The sequence below is a fragment of the Schistocerca americana genome, chromosome 3 (assembly GCF_021461395.2).
Source record: "Schistocerca americana isolate TAMUIC-IGC-003095 chromosome 3, iqSchAmer2.1, whole genome shotgun sequence".
Classification (NCBI taxonomy): Eukaryota; Metazoa; Arthropoda; class Insecta; order Orthoptera; family Acrididae; genus Schistocerca; species Schistocerca americana.
In genome coordinates, this window is record NC_060121.1 from 360216151 (window position 1) to 360233929 (window position 17779).

The 17779-nt window shown below is 46.1% G+C and overlaps 1 protein-coding gene across 1 annotated transcript in view; it reads left to right on the forward strand.

Moving 5' to 3' along the window:
- Positions 1 to 17779, forward strand: part of LOC124605844 (calpain-7-like) — a 98625-nt gene that overhangs the window by 18842 nt on the left and 62004 nt on the right. The window contains exon 2 of the mRNA XM_047137775.1: positions 15228 to 15388. Coding sequence (XP_046993731.1) covers positions 15228 to 15388 — 161 coding nt within the window. The remainder of the gene's footprint in view (positions 1 to 15227; positions 15389 to 17779) is intronic.

Below are 17779 nucleotides of genomic sequence, written 5' to 3' on the forward strand. Positions count from 1 at the left end.
CAAACACAACAACTGCTTGCTGCCTCGCTTCTCCATGGCTACCCTGTTAGTGTTGAGGCACATAGGACTTTGAATTCTTCCTGTGGTGTAATTTACACCAGGCTGCTTGATGGTCTAACTGAGGCTGAAATACAATCTTACCTCTCTGATCAGGGTGTCATTGCCGTCCATCGTGTAATGAAAAAAGGTCGATTCCTCCTTGGTGCCCACCCGCACTCTTTTCGTCACCTTTGATAGGGTGGTGCTGCCGTCAAAGATTAAAGCGGCTATGAAATCATCACAGTCCAGCCATACCTTTCAAATCCGATGTGCTGCTACCTGTGTCATCATTTTAACCACACTCGAACATCTTGTCGACATCCAGCCAAATGCGTAACCTGTGGCAGGGATGCACATGAGGGCGAATGTCCACTTCCTTCTCCCCGCTGTATCAACTGCAATGGTGGCCATGCTGCCTCCTCCTGGGATTGTCCTGTGTATCTAGATGAGCGGGCTGTTCAAGAGATTCAGGTAAAGGAAAAAAGTGCCTTACCCAGTAGCTCACGAGTTACTGGCTAGTCACAAACCCTGTGTTCTCCTGTCTGGCACCCATACTTCTGTTCTTGTTACCCCCTCGCTCCATGAAGGACATGACCACACAGACGTGCAACCTCAGATTTGGCTCTGAGGTTGTGAATTCACCCAAAGTCAAGGTCGCATCACCTTCCCCCCATCCCACTGTGCAACTAGCCGTTGAACTCTCGCCTAAAAGCTACCCAGGAAAGGACAGAAGGAGTACTCCCGAGAAGACTTCCTCCGTTCCTCCAGCCAAATAATGCCCAAGTCTTCCTCTAACCAGAAGGGTTCAAAGAAGTCCACTAAAGACAAACGGTCTTCTCCTTCCCCAACTCGAAGATCCTGCTCGACGGTGTTGCTACGTGGTCACTTAACCCGGCCGGCCTCTGTCTCGCCAGTGCACGCCACCAACTGTTTTTCAGCATTTGACTCCACAGACCAACCACTCAAGCATGCCAATACTTCTGTGGACCCCATGGAGCAGGATCCTCCTGCTTCTGTGTCCTGTAGTAGCGTCTCTACACCGGCTGTCCCTCGGCGGCCACCAGATTGACACCCCTACATCTCTTCCTCCTCATGACTGTTTTCCAATGGAATGTTCGTGGCCTTTGGTCCTACGTAGAGGATTTACGGCTGCTTCTAGCATCACAGCATCCCCTTGTACTCTGCCTTCAGGAAATGAAATTGCACCCTCAAGACCGCTTTGAGCTTCCACATTATTTACCAATTCGTTTTGACCTTCCTCCTGAGGTCGGCATCCCATCTCATGGGGGCGTCATGCTGCTCATACGGGATGACCTTCATAGTCAACCCATTTCCCTGACTAACTGTCTTCAAGCTGTTGCCATTCACCTTTTCCTTCCCCACCTGACTTTCTCCCTCTGTATCATTTATGTAATTCTGTCCTTCAATGTCACCAGGGCAGACTTCCTTCAGCTTTTTGGGCAGCTACCTCCCCCGTTCCCCCCTGCGGGTCCGGGGTAAGAATAGGCCCGAGGTATTCCTGCCTGTCGTAAGAGGCGACTAAAAGGAGTTTCAACCATTTCGGCCTTCCATGTGATGGTCCCCCTTGGGGTTTGACCTCCATTTTTCAAAATTCAACAGAAGTACGAGCCTTTTGGGGAAGGACGTCTTACGTGGTGTATCACTGGTCCTCCGTGCACTAAGACCTTGGCACTCAGCATTGTAACGGTGTTGTAACCATATCCACTATTCCTCAAATTGGCCCTAAACGCCTGATGGGTTGTACAAGTTACGCCCATAGTGCGTCCCCATCTGCACCTACAATCATGATGGACTTTCCATGGCACCCGAAATCCAGCACGGTAGCCAGCCCATTGTGGTGGGGTCGTCATGTACTCTCTAGGTTGTAGCCCCCTGACAACACAGGGATCGTACTGCCGAGACCTGAGCTGCACCCTCCCACGTCGGCCAAGGAGTAGATGCCCGTCTCTTTGGGGCATCAGGACTCCCGGCAACGATCATCCTGCCAGGTGGCCCTTGCTGAGGCTGGGTGGCGCCCGTGGGGAGAGCCCCTGGTTGGAGTGGGTGGTACTGGGGCGGACGTTTCGCAGATGAAACGTCAACGTGTATCAGGTCACTCTGTGGCCGAGTCTTTTAAAAAGAAAGGTACTGTCTCTGGTTCTGGTTCTCCTGCCCTTTCCCCCTTGGCCACTCCCTGGGAGGAAGGACAGGCCTGCCGGCTTGGGGCGAAGTACTTCCCCCACTATTTGGTCTGTTCTCGGACCGATGGGGGGACGTTCGCCACCTCCAAGCCCAAGTTCTTTGTTCAGCACATTGAGGACATCTTCGGGGAAATCGAGGCTCTCAGTAAAATGCGTTCGGGGTCCGTTCTTATAAAGACCACCTCCGCCACACAGTCGGCGGCGCTCCAGGCGTGCGACCGACTAGGGGACATCCCAGTGTCCATTGTCCCGCATCTGGCACTGAATAGGACGCAGAGGGTTATTTTTCATCGGGACCTCCTGCTGCAATCTGATGAGGAGCTCAGGGCCAACCTGGAGCGCCGAGGCGTGCATTTCGTCTGGCGAGTCCAGTGCGGCCCCAAAGACCGTCGCATCGACACTGGGGCCTTTATCCTCGCCTTCGAGGGGGACGTTCTCCCAGAGAAGGTAAAGGTGATGTGCTACCGGTGTGCCGTGCGACCTTACGTCCCGCCTCCTATGCGCTGCTTTCGGTGTTTGCGCTTTGGGCACATGTCGTCACGGTGTGAGGCTGAGCCCCTTTGTGGCGATTGTGGACGTCCTCTTCGTGAGGAACATATATGCACCCCACCACCTCGGTGCGTTAATTGTCCTGGCATCCACTTGCCTAGATCTTTCGACTGCCCCATGTATCAGAAGGAGAAGAAGATTCAAGAACTCAAAACTTTGGATCGCCTCTCTTATTCTGAGGCGAGGAAGAAGTATGACCGCCTCCATCCCGTGACGTTGACAACTTCGTTTGCCTCAGTCGTGTCCACTCCTTCCACAGTATCCTCACCCCCATCCTGTCCCCCCTCCACCTCCTCCCCCCATCCCAGGTCTACGCCTCCACCTCCCAAATCCCTCCCTTCCAAATCCTCCTCCCCCGCAGCCCCCGCCCCCTCTGCCCCAGGGGCCACCCTTCCTCCTCCTCCCACCCCGCCGCCTGAGAAGCGATCCTCTTCTCAGGCGTCCATCGGGGAAACGTTCCGGACTCTGGCTTCAGAGGTCCGGCGTTCCAAAAAGGACCCCGTGCGTGAGGACCTTCTTCGGGTCCCGCCCACCATCCCTGTGCCTTCTCGGACTTCCAAGAAGGCCTCCAAGAAGAAGTCTCTATCCCCCTCTCCACCCCGGCACGTTTCGTCTGACGCTCCATCCGTGTGTCGCTGCTCCCGGCCGTCCTCAGTTTCGCCGGGACGCTCTGCTGCCAGGTGCTCAGCTGGCCTCTCATCGGCAAATGATGCTGCCCCTCCTACGCAACCCGGGACAGTGGCCGCAGCTGGCGATGACTCGATGGAACAGGATCCGCCTCCCGCCGGTTGTAGCGTTGTTCCCTCGAAACCTGGCCCTCCACGGCCGTTGAAGTGACCAGCTCTTCCCCCGTCTCGTTCCCCCCTTTTTTCTGACTAGCGATGGCCTTGTTACATTGGAACATAAGAGGTATTCGATCTAATCGGGAGGAATTACAACTGCTCCCCCGCCTGCACTGTCCACTCGTCCTTGGTCTCCAGGAAACCAAGTTGCGCCCAACTGACCGTATTGCCTTTACCCACTATACCTCGGAGCGGTATGACCTCACCCCTGTGGACGGTATTCCAGCTCATGGTGGGCTCATGTTGCTCGTTCGGGACGATGTCTATTACCATCCCATCCCATTGACCACCCCACTCTAAGCAATAGCTGTCCATATTACTCTTCCTGCCTTTACTTTTTCAGTTTGTACCGTCTACACTCCATCGTCATCCGCAGTTAGTCGGGCTGACATGATGCACCTGATCGTTCAGCTTCCCCCGCCGTTTTTATTGTTTGGCGACTTCAATGCCCATCATCCCCTTTGGGGCTCTCCTGCATCCTGTCAAAGAGGCTCCCTCTTGGCGGATGTCTTCAACCATCTCAATCTTGTCTGCCTCAATACTGGCGCCCCTACTTTCCTCTCGGACTCTACTCATACCTACTCCCACTTGCACCTTTCGATCTGTTCTACCACTCTTGCCCGTTGGTTCGAGTGGTATGTCCTTTCTGACACCTATTCGAGTGACCACTTCCCCTGTGTCGTTCGTCTCCTGCATCACACCCCATCCCCACGTCCTTCGAGCTGGAACATACCGAAAGTTGACTGGGGACTTTACTCCTCCCTGGCGACCTTTCTGGACCATGATTTTCTCAGTTGTGACAGTCGAATACCTCACGGCTGTTATCGTCAATGCTGCCGAACGTTCCATTCCTCATACTACTTCTTCTTCACGTCGCGTTTCCGTCCCGTGGTGGAATGAGACTTGTAGAGACTCTATCCGTGCTCGACGACGTGCTTTATGCACCTTTCGCCACCATCCTACGTTGGCGAATTGTATTGGATACAAAAGACTCCGAGCGCAATGCTGTAGTGTCATCAAAGACAGCAAAAAAACTTGTTGGGCCTCTTTCACCAGCTCCTTTAATAGTTTTACTCCCTCTTCTGTCGTCTGGGGTGGCCTGCGCCGGCTGTCGGGCATTAAGGCCCACTCCTCGGTACCTGGCCTGACCTCAGGTAATGAGGCCCTTGTTGATCCTGTGGCTGTCTCCAACGCCTTCGGCCGGTTTTTCGCAGAGGTTTCAAGCTCCGCCCATTACCACCCTGCCTTCCTTCCCAGGAAAAAGGCAGAAGAGGCTCAACGACCTTCCTTCCACTCGCTGAGTCTGGAAACTTATAATGGCCCCTTTACTATGCGGGAACTCGAACGTGCGCTTGCACTGTCCCGGTCCTCTGCTCCGGGGCCAGATGACATTCACGTTCAGATGCTGGCACACCTTTCTCCGGCGGGCAAAAGCTTCCTTCTTCGTACCTACAATCGCGTCTGGACCGAAGGTCAAGTCCCCATGCATTGGCGTGACGCCGTTGTTGTTCCTATACCCAAACCCGGGAAGGATAGACACCTTCCTTCTAGTTACCGCCCCATTTCTCTTACAGGCTGTGTCTGTAAGGTGATGGAGTGCATGGTTAATGCTCGGTTAGTCTGGATTCTTGAATCTCGACGGCTACTTACCAATGTCCAATGCGGCTTTCGTCGCCGCTGCTCCGCTGTTGACTACCTTGTGACCTTGTCGACATTCATCATGAACAACTTTTTGCGAAGGCGCCAAACGGTAGCCGTGTTCTTCGATTTGAAGAAGGCTTATGATACCTGTTGGAGAGGAGGTATCCTTCGCACTATGCACAGGTGGGGCCTACGCGGTCGCCTGCCCCTTTTTATTGATTCCTTTTTAACAGATTGAAAGTTTAGGGTATGTGTGGGTTCCGTATTGTCCGACATCTTCCTCCAGGAGAACAGAGTGCCTCAGGGCTCCGTCTTGAGCTTAGCCCTTTTTGCCATCGCGATCAATCCAATTATAGATTGCATTCCACCTGTCTCAGGCTCGCTCTGTGTCGATGACTTCGCGATCTACTGCAGTGCCCAGAGAACATGCCTCCTGGGGCGCTGCCTTCAGCGTTGTCTAGACAGCTTATACTCATGGAGCGTGGCAAATGGCTTCCGGTTCTCTGAAGAGAAGACGGTTTGTATCAACTTTTGGCGATATAAAGCGTTCCTTCTGCCATCCTTACATCTCGGTCCCATTGTTCTCCCATTCGTGGAAACAACTAAGTTTCTAGGGCTCACATTGGACAGGAAACTTTGTTGGTCTCCGCACGTCTCTTATTTGGCAGCCCGTTGTACATGTTCCCTTAATGTCCTCAGAGTTCTTAGTGGTTCATCTTGGGGAGCGGATCGCACTGTCCTGCTTCGCTTGTATCGGTCCATAGTCCGATTGAAGCTGGATTATGGGAGCTTCGTCTACTCGTCTGCTCGGCCATCCCTCTTACGCCGTCTCAACTCCATCCACCATCGGGGGGTTACGTCTTGCGACCACAGCCTTCTACACTAGTCCCGTTGAGAGTCTTTATGCTGAAGCTGCCGAATTACCATTGACCTACCGGCGCGACGTACTGCTGTGTCGGTATGCCTGCCGGCTGTTGTCAATGCCTGACCACCCCTCTTATCAGTCCTTCTTCGCCGATTCTCTCGACCGTCAGTACGGGTTGTATGTGTCTGCCCTGCTGCCCCCTGGAGTCCGCTTCCATTGCCTGCTTCGACAATTGGATTTTGCCCTCCCTACCACCTTCAGAGAGGGTGAGAGCGCGACACCACCTTGGCTCCAGGCTCCGGTTCATATTTATCTCGATCTCAGCTCACTCCCGAAGGAGGGTACTCCGGCTGCAGTGTATTGCTCATGGTTTGTCGAACTTCGTGCTCGACTTGCCGGTCACACCTTCATTTACACCGATGGCTCCAAAACTGACGATGGTGTCGGCTGTGCCTTTGTCGTTGGGGCCATCACCTTTAAATACCGGCTCCTCGACCAATTTTCCAGCTTTACGGCCGAGCTCTTTGCTCTCCATCAGGCCGTTCAGTATGCCCGCCGCCACTGCCATTCATCGTATGTACTCTGCTCTGACTCACTCAGTGCTCTTCAGAGCCTTGGAGCTCCCTATCCGGTCCATCCCTTGGTGCAACGGATTCGGCACTCCCTCCATTCTTTCGCTGATAATGGTTCTCCTGTCAGCTTTCTGTGGGTTCCCGGACATGTAGGAGTGCCTGGGAATGAGGCTGCTGATGCTGCAGCCAAGGCTGCAGTCCTCCTGCCTCGGCCAGCCTCCCATTGTGTCCCGTCATCTGACGTTCGTGGGGTTGTTTGTAAGAGGCTTGTGTCGTTGTGGTGGGATGCTTGGTCATCCCTTCAAGGAAACAAGCTCCGGGCAGTCAAACCGCTCCCAACTGCTTGGACAACCTCCTCCCGACCATCTCGGTGAGAAGAGGTCCTTCTGACCAGGTTGCGGATTGGGCATTGCCGGTTTAGCCACCGCTACCTACTCTCTGGTGACCCAGCCCAGCAGTGCCCTTGTGGTCGAGCATTAACAGTGCGCCATGTTTTATTGTCGTGTCCTCGCTTTAGTCAATCTCGTGTGGTCCTGTCCCTGCCATCTACTTTACCGGATATTTTAGCTGATGACGCTCGAGCAGCTGCTCGTGTTGGCTTGTCCAAGGACATCTAACTCTTTTACTTATTTTATCTGCATCTTTGTAAGGACTTTCTGGTGTCCCCCCCCCCCCCTCCCCTTGAGTTTTACTAGATTCTATGTGCTCTAACGATTGTGACTGGGTGCTAATGACCTCAGTAGTTGAACGCCCTTAAACCCAAAAAAAAAAAAAAAACTTCCCCCGTTTTTGCTACTTAGTGACCTTAATGCACATCATCATCCCCTTTGTGGCTCTCCCAGAGCCTGTCAGAGAGGTGCCCTCTTGGCTGATCTTCTTAACCATCTTAACCTCTTCTGCCTTAACATAGGAGCACTTTCCAGTCCGACTCCTCACACACCTGTTCCCATTTGGACCTATCCTTTTGTACTGCCCAGCTTGCCCATTGTCTTGAGTGGTTCGTTCTTTCTTACGCTCACTTGAGTGACCATTTCTCGTGTGCTCTCTGTCTGCTGACTCCTACCCCATCCACATGCGTGCCTCAATGGCAGCTTACCAAGGCTGACTGGCAGCATTACTCCTTCCTGGCGACCTTCGCAGAACAAGATTTTCCTAGCTGTGATGACCAGGTGGACTATCTTACCAACGTTATCGTTACTGCTGCAGAACATTCCGTTCCTTGCACTTCCTCTTTACTACATCGTGTCCCAGTCCCTTGGTAGACTGAGGCATGCCATGACACAATTCGCGGACAGAGATGTGCTCTCTGCACTTTTAACAGCCACCCTACATTGGAAAACTGCATTCATTATTAACAGATGCATGCAAAGTGTCGTCGAGTTCTTTGGGATAGCAAAAGAGCTAGTTGGATTTCATTCACTAGTTCTTTTAACAATTCCACACCTTCCTCTGTTGTGTGGGCCAACCTCCGACAGCTCTCTGGAACCAAGATCCATTCCCCCATTTCCAGCCTGACAGTAGGTGCCGATGTTGTCATGGATCTTATTGCTTTCTCCAACATCTTGGGCCACCATTTTGCAGAAGTTTTGAGCTCTTCCCACTATCACTCTGCCTTCATCCATCAGAAACAAATTGAGGAGGCTCGGGTGATACCCTTCTCGTCTCCGAATCATGAGTGCTACAATGCCGCCTTTACTATGAGGGAGCTAGATCATGCTATCAGTTTATCCCAGTCCTCCGTCCCAGGGCCAGACACTGTCCACATTCAGATGTGGCAGCGCCTCTCTCTTGCGGGCAAGCACTTTCTGCTTAACACATACAACTGCGTCTGGGCTGAGGGTGCATTTCCTGGATGCTGGTGTGAAGCCACTGTCATACCAATATCTAGGCCCGATACGGACAGAAACCTTCCTTCTAGCTACTGCCCCCATCTCTGTTACCAGCTGCATTTGCAAAGTGATGGAACGTATGAATCATGCCCGGCTGGTGTGGTGGCTTGAGTCTTGCCATTTACTCACGAATGCACAGTGTGGATTTCGAACATGGCATTCTGCAGTTGACCGTCTTGTTACTTTGCCCACCCATGTCATGAATGGTTTTCTGCGGAAATCCCAGACTGTGGCCATGTTGTTTGATTTGGAGAAGGCTTACGACACCTGCTAGAGAACTGGTGTCCTCTGTACTCGTTACACGTGAGGCTTCCATGGGCACCTGCCCTGTTTTCTTCGGGTATTTTTACAAGACTGAGTTTTCAAGGTGCGTGTGGGTTCTACCTTGTCATACACCTTTATTCAGGAAAATGGTGTGTCTCAGTTTCTATCCTGAGCTTCATCCTCTTTGCCATCACCACTAACCCTATAATGGCCTGCCTCCCACCGGGTGTCTCCAACTCCCTTTTTGTCGATGATTTTGCTATCTATTGCAGTTCTCCATGGACCTGTCTCACTGAGTGGCGTCTCCAGCACTGTATTGATTGTCTTCACTGCTGGAGCATCGCTAGTGGCTTTCGCTTTTCCACTGACAAAACAAATGGTTTCTCCCACCATTTCTACATCTTGGGCCTGTTGCCCCTCCGTTCGTTGACTCTACAAAATTCCTGAGGCACATGCTCGATAGGAAACTCTCTTGGTCCTCCCATGTCTCTTACCTGGCAGCCTGCTGTATGCAGTCCCTCAGTGTCCTACGTGTCCTCAATGGTACTTCTTGGGGTGCCAATCGAAGCACCCTCCTCTGTTTGTACCAGTCCCTTGTCTGTTCGAAACTCAACTATGGGTACTTTGTTTATGCATCTGCACACCCATCCCTTTTACGCAGTCTCTGCGTTGCCGTCTGTCAGGAGGTGGCGTCCCTGTGGCATCACCAATGGTCCTCCCATCATGGGAATAAGCTTTGGCTTATTAAGCCTCCTCCGGTGCCTTGGCTGACCTCTCGGCCCTCCCGCCGGTAGGAGATTATTTTAACTCGGCTGCATATTGGGCACTGCCTTTTTAGCCATTGTCATTTGCTAAGTGATGCTAGTCCACCACTTTGTACGCATTGTGCTCAAATTTTAGTTGTCTACCTCTTCCTGCTGGAATGCCGTTTTTTTTTACCAATTTACGTTCCAGCTTGGGTTTGCCATCTGATTTATCAGCTGTTTTAGCGAATCATGCGCGGAGCGTTGACTGCGTTTTACTTTTTATCCGCTGAAGCAATATGGCGAAGGCCACTTAATTTTTCATTTTGCACCTCTATTTTTGTATGGTGTTTGTTTAGCCCTTTGTCCATGTACCTTTTCTAGCTGTCTCCTATTGTCCATTGGGACTGACACATAGTTGTTTCCCTCATCTCTGTGTTTCTGTTCTATAGTTTTGACTTGGGCGAGTATGATCCCAGTTGTTTTTTGTGTTCCCCCCCCCCCCCCCCCCCCCAAAAAAAAAAACACTGATATTGTGTTTTATTTTGGCGCATAACAGTTCTATCAGATTTAGATTTCAGTATTTGGTCGGTCAACAGACTACTTTGTAGCTTCTGCTCTCAGCGATTTTATCCATGACGTACGCTTACACAGCTGGTTAGTTTTCCTTAATTTTAGATAGCAGTTCAGCCTTCCTCATTAATCTGTTGCACTTTATTTACCTGTCTCGCAACCACATTAAAATTGTAAGCCAGAAATCATATTTAGTAGACACTCTGTTCTGTCGACATCCGCTAATTTCAGCAACTTCAAGAACTTTGCAAGTTAGTGTGAACATTTTTGTACTTGAAACTTCCTGACAAATTAAAACTGTGTTCCGGACCAAGTTCCCAGGTTCGAGTCCTAGTCTGGCACACAGTTTTAATTTGTTAGGAAGTTTCAAATAAGCTTTTTGCGTCTGGCTACAAGTACTTGCTGAATTTGTCATTGCTGGATGTTGTGTGTGTACAGTACTGGTTCGAAAATATCATTGTCAAAAAGGAGAATGGCACAAAGACAGATAGATGGAAACAAATGCACCATTGGAACCCCTTAAAACACATAATTGGCACCACCAGAAAAAGAAATGCAAATTGAGTTTACAAATCAATTTGTTTTGCCAGGGAAAGTAGAATGATAGAACATAGGTATTTAAATTTAACTGATTTTTTGATGTTGCTGCAAACATAAATGCATTTCATTTGTGGTAAAAGTAGCAAATACTACTTGCAACAATCGAAGAGTAATTAAGAGATAGTCTCTTGGTGAGACACTGCATCACTGTTTCATTTCCTGTTATTGAATATTTTATACGATAGGCAAGAGGTATTTGAAGTTTGCATATGACATCCTCAAAGTTTTTAATCTTAAGTGGAATCCTCTGGTTTAGTTAATTGAATAGAGTTTCTTCAGAATGGCAATATGTACCCCTCTAACTTTTTCTTTATCTTTTTATCACAATTTGTATTCATTAATAATAACACAACAACAGTGGCAACCACTCTGGTTTTTAAGAATAACTGCACTTCTGTGACAAGTACTTGCAGGAAGTTCATTAAACAAACTTGCCCCAGTGACTTGAAGACACAAGCTTGAGGAACTTAGCAAGTGCTTACAGAAGTTACTTGCCAGTGTACACCAGCCTTTTGTAATATTTTGTACCTAGGGGCAGTTTGACATTGGCAGCACTCAAAGACAAATGAAAAACTGTCAAGCAGTACTGATTTTCTCCACTTCTGGCAGCATTAGTGAAATCACCAGGTTATCATGGCCAAACAATAGGTGACTTTTTTCCCACTTTAAGATCGTGTATACTACTACTACTACTACTACTACTACTTCTACTTCTGCTGTTATTCTTACACTGCTCTGCCAGTGCGGATGTCTACCTGTCATACAATGAAGGTTCTTGGGACTGGTTGTCTTAGTTACTGGTGAATCTTGCAAGTTGGATGTTAAAGATCCATGGAACTTTTTCATTCCTGATGTTTCATCCAGAGCTGCATTGCACATCTTCAGAGCTGCTGGTTCTTCATAGTCTTGCTGACTGATGGGTCAAACATAGGAGAGCATTATAAATACCATGAAAAAGTATGTAGATAAACCATCAAAATTTATAAACATGGGGATGATTATAACAGAATAGAAGCAGCTATGAAACTTGGTGATAAATCGTAGCTCTACAGAATTGAGAGAAAAGTTTTATCTTTAACAATGATTGTCACTACCAATCACATCTAAACTTCTACCATGTCCCCTTTTCACAATACAAACTGTCAGTCAGCAAGAATCTGCGGAACCAGGTGCAAGTCTGTAGATGTCCAATGCAATTCTGAATGAAATGTCAGTAACGAAAATGTCTTATTGACCATGACCATACAACCTGGAATCCAATTTACAATATGTTCTTAATTTATGTTAATTTCTTCCATCTCAGCATTTCTTCACAGTAACTACTCTTTGCTTCACTCTGTTGTAGTTTTCTGCATCTTTCACTGTGTTACCAGCCTGTTTTTCGCCACCCCCCTCCCACCTCTGTTAAGTACAATGCACTTAGCTTTTCATTCTTATTAACTTTTGCATGATGTTTAAGCAGTAATCTCTGTCTGCATATTACCCTGTCTTCCACCTTTAAGCTCTTAAGTTTTCATATCTTGCCCGATGCAGTCCCCAACAATCAGTCTTTCCTTTTCATCTCATGTGGTAAGTCTTCCCTGACCCGCGGTTCTGGGTGACTTTCCCAAAATCTACCCCTTTTTCCTAGACTTCTCCAGTCCTTTTCCTATACCCCTCTTTCCTTCCCCTTCAACCCTTCTGCCTGAAGGGGCTGCTAACTCTGGCAGCTTGCCAATTTACAACAGCCTTCTATGTCTGTGTTCTGCCACTGGTTGGTGAACAGATTTTTGGTCTATCCAATTTAATTATTTTGTGAATATTTATGCAGCTTATTTCAGATAGTACTTATAGATAACTGCATCTCTATGAAAAGCCTGATTTTACTATTAATATTGTCTGCGAGGTCATTAATCTACAACATGAACAACAAGGATAATAGCACACTTCCCTGGGCACACCTGAAGTTACTTCTACATCTGATGATGACCCTCCTTCGAAGATAACATGCTGCATCCTCCCAACCATAAAGTCCTCAGTTTAGTCACAAATTTCACTTGGTACCTTATATGATCGTACTTTTGACAGTAAGGGTAGGTGTGATCGTGACTCAAATGTATTTTGGAAATCAAGAAATACTGCATCTATCTAACTCCCTTGATCCCAATCTTTCAGTACATCATATGAGAAAAGTGCGATTTGGGTTTCATGTGATCGACATTTTTTGGAATCCATGCTGATTGGCATAGAGAAGGTCATTCTTTTTAAGATGCCTCTTTATTGTTTGAGCTCAGAATATGTTTTGAAGATTCTACAACAGATCGATGTCAAGGATATTGGATGGTAGTTTTATGGACCACTTCTACTACCTGGCTTGTAGACGGGTGTGATCTGTGCTTTTTCCCTGATGAGAGAACACTTTTTTGCATGCCATTGTTTGACTTTCTTCAGCCAGCACAAATTTCAAACGATCCAACAATGAAGTATAGTAGGGTCCAGATAGGGTTCTCTTCCAAATAATCTACGAGGATTATGCTTTGGGAATGCCCCCGAGCCCCCAAAAAAGAAAGAAAAGTTGCCATCACTGTACCAGCTGACAAAATGGCCTTTGCATTCTTTGGTGCACTTTCACCAGCCTTTGTCCATTGTTTTGATTCTGGTTTGTAATCACCGATCTCTGTTTTATTAACATCAGTAATTGGTTCAAAAGGTCTTGTGGATTTGCGATTAAACATCGACAGACATTGTGTTAAGATGCGCTGGATGCTCTTTTGGTCGACTGTGAGCAATTGTGGCACCCACTTCGCACACAGCTTCTCTATGGCCATTTTGCGATGCAGGATATTATGTGCTCACTCAGTTGAGTTGCGTACAGTTTCAACAGTTTCATTAATTTTTATTCGTCATCTTGCATTACCATATCATGGATTTTGTCATTGGTTTCCTTTGTGGTGACCTTAGTTACCTGGCCACAGCGGGCTTTGTGTTCGGTGATTGTGCGACCACATTTGAATTCATCAATACAAAAGTAAATGGTCTTCAGTGATGGAGTAGAGACCGTGTGGACTTCATCCAATTCTGTTTTAATTTGTGCGGCAATCCAACCCTCGAAATGAAAATGTTTAATAACAGTATGAAACTCAGTTTTCTCCATTTTCAGTCACAGTTGACACACGAAACAATTCAGAAGGCTGTCGACAGTGAACTGTTCACGGTAAATTGTTGAAATTCTGTATATGATCCTTGCAGTAATGAAGCTTATTGACCATGGAGGTGCAACAAAAATGTTCCATCCTTTCAAGGAAATTCACCAGACGTATCAAATCAGCCTTGTATATGTTAGGGGATGGAAGTTTCTATCGAAATGTCACCACAAGACCTCCAAGGCACGATTGACAAAAACATCTGACTCTCACTACCAGAATTGCTTTGTTGAAAATATTGTGAAAAGGATAGTTGCTAACCATATAGCAGAGATGCTGAGGCACAACAAAAAGACTATCATACAAAGCTTTTGGCCAAATGGCCCTTCATGAGACACACACACCCACCCACCCACAGTCCCAGGCTGCCTTGGCCTTGACAGCCAGAGACTGTGGTCATATGTGTCTCAGTTTGTGTGTGTGTGTGTATGTGTGTGTGTGTGTGTGTGTGTGTGTGTGTGTGTGTGTGCGTGTGTTTGTTTGTTTGTTCTGTGGAAGGACCATTTGACCGAATGCTTTGTTTGACAGTTTTTTTTGTGCCTATCTGTGACCTAGGGTCTCCTCTGTATGCCGAGTAGGAACTATCCTTTGAATAATATTGTCATTATTCCATTCTGGATTTTCCATTGTTAGAATTGGTTTTTGGTGAGAAGTACATTCAGAAATGACCATGCTTCTATAGCCTTCATTTGCATGAAAAGTTTAGAATGTGTTGCAATTTGTGAACCAAATCAGGTAAAGCTCTTTAAAAGTCACCACAACAAATTGGCTTTTCAGAATTGCGTAGAAAAAGAAGAAATTTCTGATAGGCCTAAAATATATTTATAAAATTGTTTTTGTTGTAATTACTACGCAAACTAATCATTACTGAAGACAAAATGGATACCACATTTAAATGCAGTTCTGTGTACAGGAATATCTGTTTGAGATGACCTTGGATACTGTTTCTATAGCGTTAGTCTGTACATGAACAATGTACTTAAGAATACATAAATTCTATTAATTTTTTTTAATGTGCAAATCTTTTAGGAAAAATTGCTGTATTAAATTTTAATACTCTGTCTGCAACTTAGTTTGCATAGACTAGATACACTCTTTGCGCAATGCAAAGATTTACATGCATGTATAACAAATTCAATTAAAAAAACACAAAAACAAAAAAAATTCTGTGCAGATTATACAGTATATGTGAGTGAAGCAGTAGGTGCAAACCTAGTATCACAGTATATTTATTTTAATTTTTCAAAGGTTTTATTGTATTTTTCAGTATGTGCCCAACGCAATGAAAATACTGGCAGTTCTGAAGTGAAGCAGCAGCTTCTGAAGTGCAAGTTTTTATTTCATCAAGCATTAAATGCTGATGAAGCAGGCCACAAAGAAGAAGCCATTGAACTTTATTTAAATGCTGCAGATCTTGGTTTGAAAGCAGTAGGTATAAAAATTTCTTGTTTGCTGTATGTTCAGTGTATACAAATCACTGACAGAACATTCATTACATTTGAGTTACAATGTGTGATCATGTGTTTTTCAAAAATGGAAGATTGTACAGGATCAGAAAATATTTTCTGCCCTTTCCTTCTTGTCCCTAGTAGTACATAAAACGTGCTATTTTATGAAAAAACTCTTTTTAAATGTGATAACTCTACTTTTATAATAATTGAAACTACGGGTTGGAGGTCAGCAATATTAGGAAAAGTATAGATTGCTAGTTACCATAAAGATGGCATTCTAAGTTGCAGAGAGGCACAATGAAAAGACTGTTACACATGTAGCCTTCAGAAAAGAATACACACACACACACACACACACACACACACACACACACGCACACGCACACACACAAGCACACCTCAAGCACACATGACCAACATCTGTCAGTTTGGACTGGAATTCTAGTGTTTTATTTTCTGAAGAATGCTTTGGCTGAAAGCTAAAAGTGTAACAGTCTTTTCATCATTTCAGTCTGCAACTCAGCATGTCATCTGTACAGTGAATAGCAATCTATGCTTTTCATAATACTATTACTACTTTTATAATAATTTGATGAATAAAAAATGTACTCACCAAGCAGCGGCAGCACGTTAAAGAAGATTATAATTACGAGTATATAAGCTATTTTAGCCATTGGCTCCTTCTCCCTGCAGATGGGTTGAAGGGGAAGGAAGAAGGGTGAAGGAAAAGGACTGGAGAGGTGTAGAGAAAGGAGTAGATTTCGGAAAAGTCACCAGGAACCACAAGTCAGAGGAGACTTACCGGACGGTATGGAAAGAAAAGACTGATTGCTGGGGACTGTACCGGATGATATTTGAAAATGTGAGAGCTTAAAGGTGGAAGACAGGGTAATATGCAAGACAGAGATATTTGCTGAAACATCGTGTATGAGTTAATGAGAGTGAAAAGCTGCGAAAAATAGACAGGTCTATTCTGCTACTTCTTGATGAATACATTTTTTACTGTCACTCATCAGTGGCATCTTTTCAGCATAATACTGTATTAACACAAGTTACTAAATGTAATGGAACTGTTGACATGAAAAATAGTGCTGACAGTTGTCATCTTTGCCATGATTCAACAACAGTCATTTGCTGTTAGAATTCATGTATAACTTAAAATAATAAACAGCTCAGTATACTGGTCACATCGTGCAACCTAAATCATGACATTCATCACAATATTAACTGACAGTTACACAATCATTTCTTCAGCATTCACAATGTTTTTAAGGCTATTTTTCCATCTGTGCCAAGCACTACGGTACTGACAGGGTTTTTCTAAGCACATGAGCTATCATAATATGGCCCTTTAGGTCAGCACTGTGTCTGTCCTTTGTGGCTAAAGTCTAGATCAGGGACAGTGGTAGTCATGACAGTGTTTCTCTATTGCTTATAGGTCAGCAACACATCAGTTTCATGTAATCAGTGAGATGATACTTTCATGTAACCATATAGATGTGAGAAAAGAGATAATTAGTTTATAACACTGAATTTGCAACCATTCTCTTGTCCACTGTTAACACAAATATTTGACATTTTTCTAAGTATGTCACGATTTGCAAGGTTGTGGCTAGGTTGGGACCTTATAGCTCAGATTAAATTTATAATCTTGGTTCCCCCCCCCCCCCCCCCCCCTCCCCCCCTTAGTGTGTCACGAATTATGAGGTGGTTTGCTGGAATGTGAGTTGGGTTGTGAGTTGACAAAGCCATCAAATATGAAAGCTAAAAACCTGGTTGTGCTGACAAATATGCAGCATAGCCTGAGGTCTATGTTAGGTCAGAAAGTGACAGTTTTCCATGCAAAAAATTAAATTAATAAGCTCAGGTGTCACATGTATTTGTGGAATAGGAGAACCACATCATCAGTGAGATGGTCACACTGACAATATCAGTACCATGTACTCTTATGGTCTTATAAAGTTGTGCATCTCCCATCCTGATGCAAGGCTTTATATTTGGCACTGCTTCTGTGCCAATTCCAGTGCTTATTTATTCAAAACCTCCTCAATTGAGCATAAGTTGTTTTTAAAATCTGTTATTGTACTGTATAACATGAATTGAACCTATGGTAATGTCATCTCTCTTCAGCAGATTAAGAATGGGGTTGATATGATGTCATGATTTCTCAAGCATGATAGAATTAAGCAAGGAGTACAGAACCAGCATTCAGTTAGAAACTGTGTGTTTGCCTTGAGGCAGTATAACTGACAGTGCACTAATACGTGGACTTCATTCATCGTGTGTTTTAGAATGAGAGCACTTACTGACTTCCAACAAACTGTGCATATAAAATTGGATGTTTATGAAACATTTTCTTGTTGACATT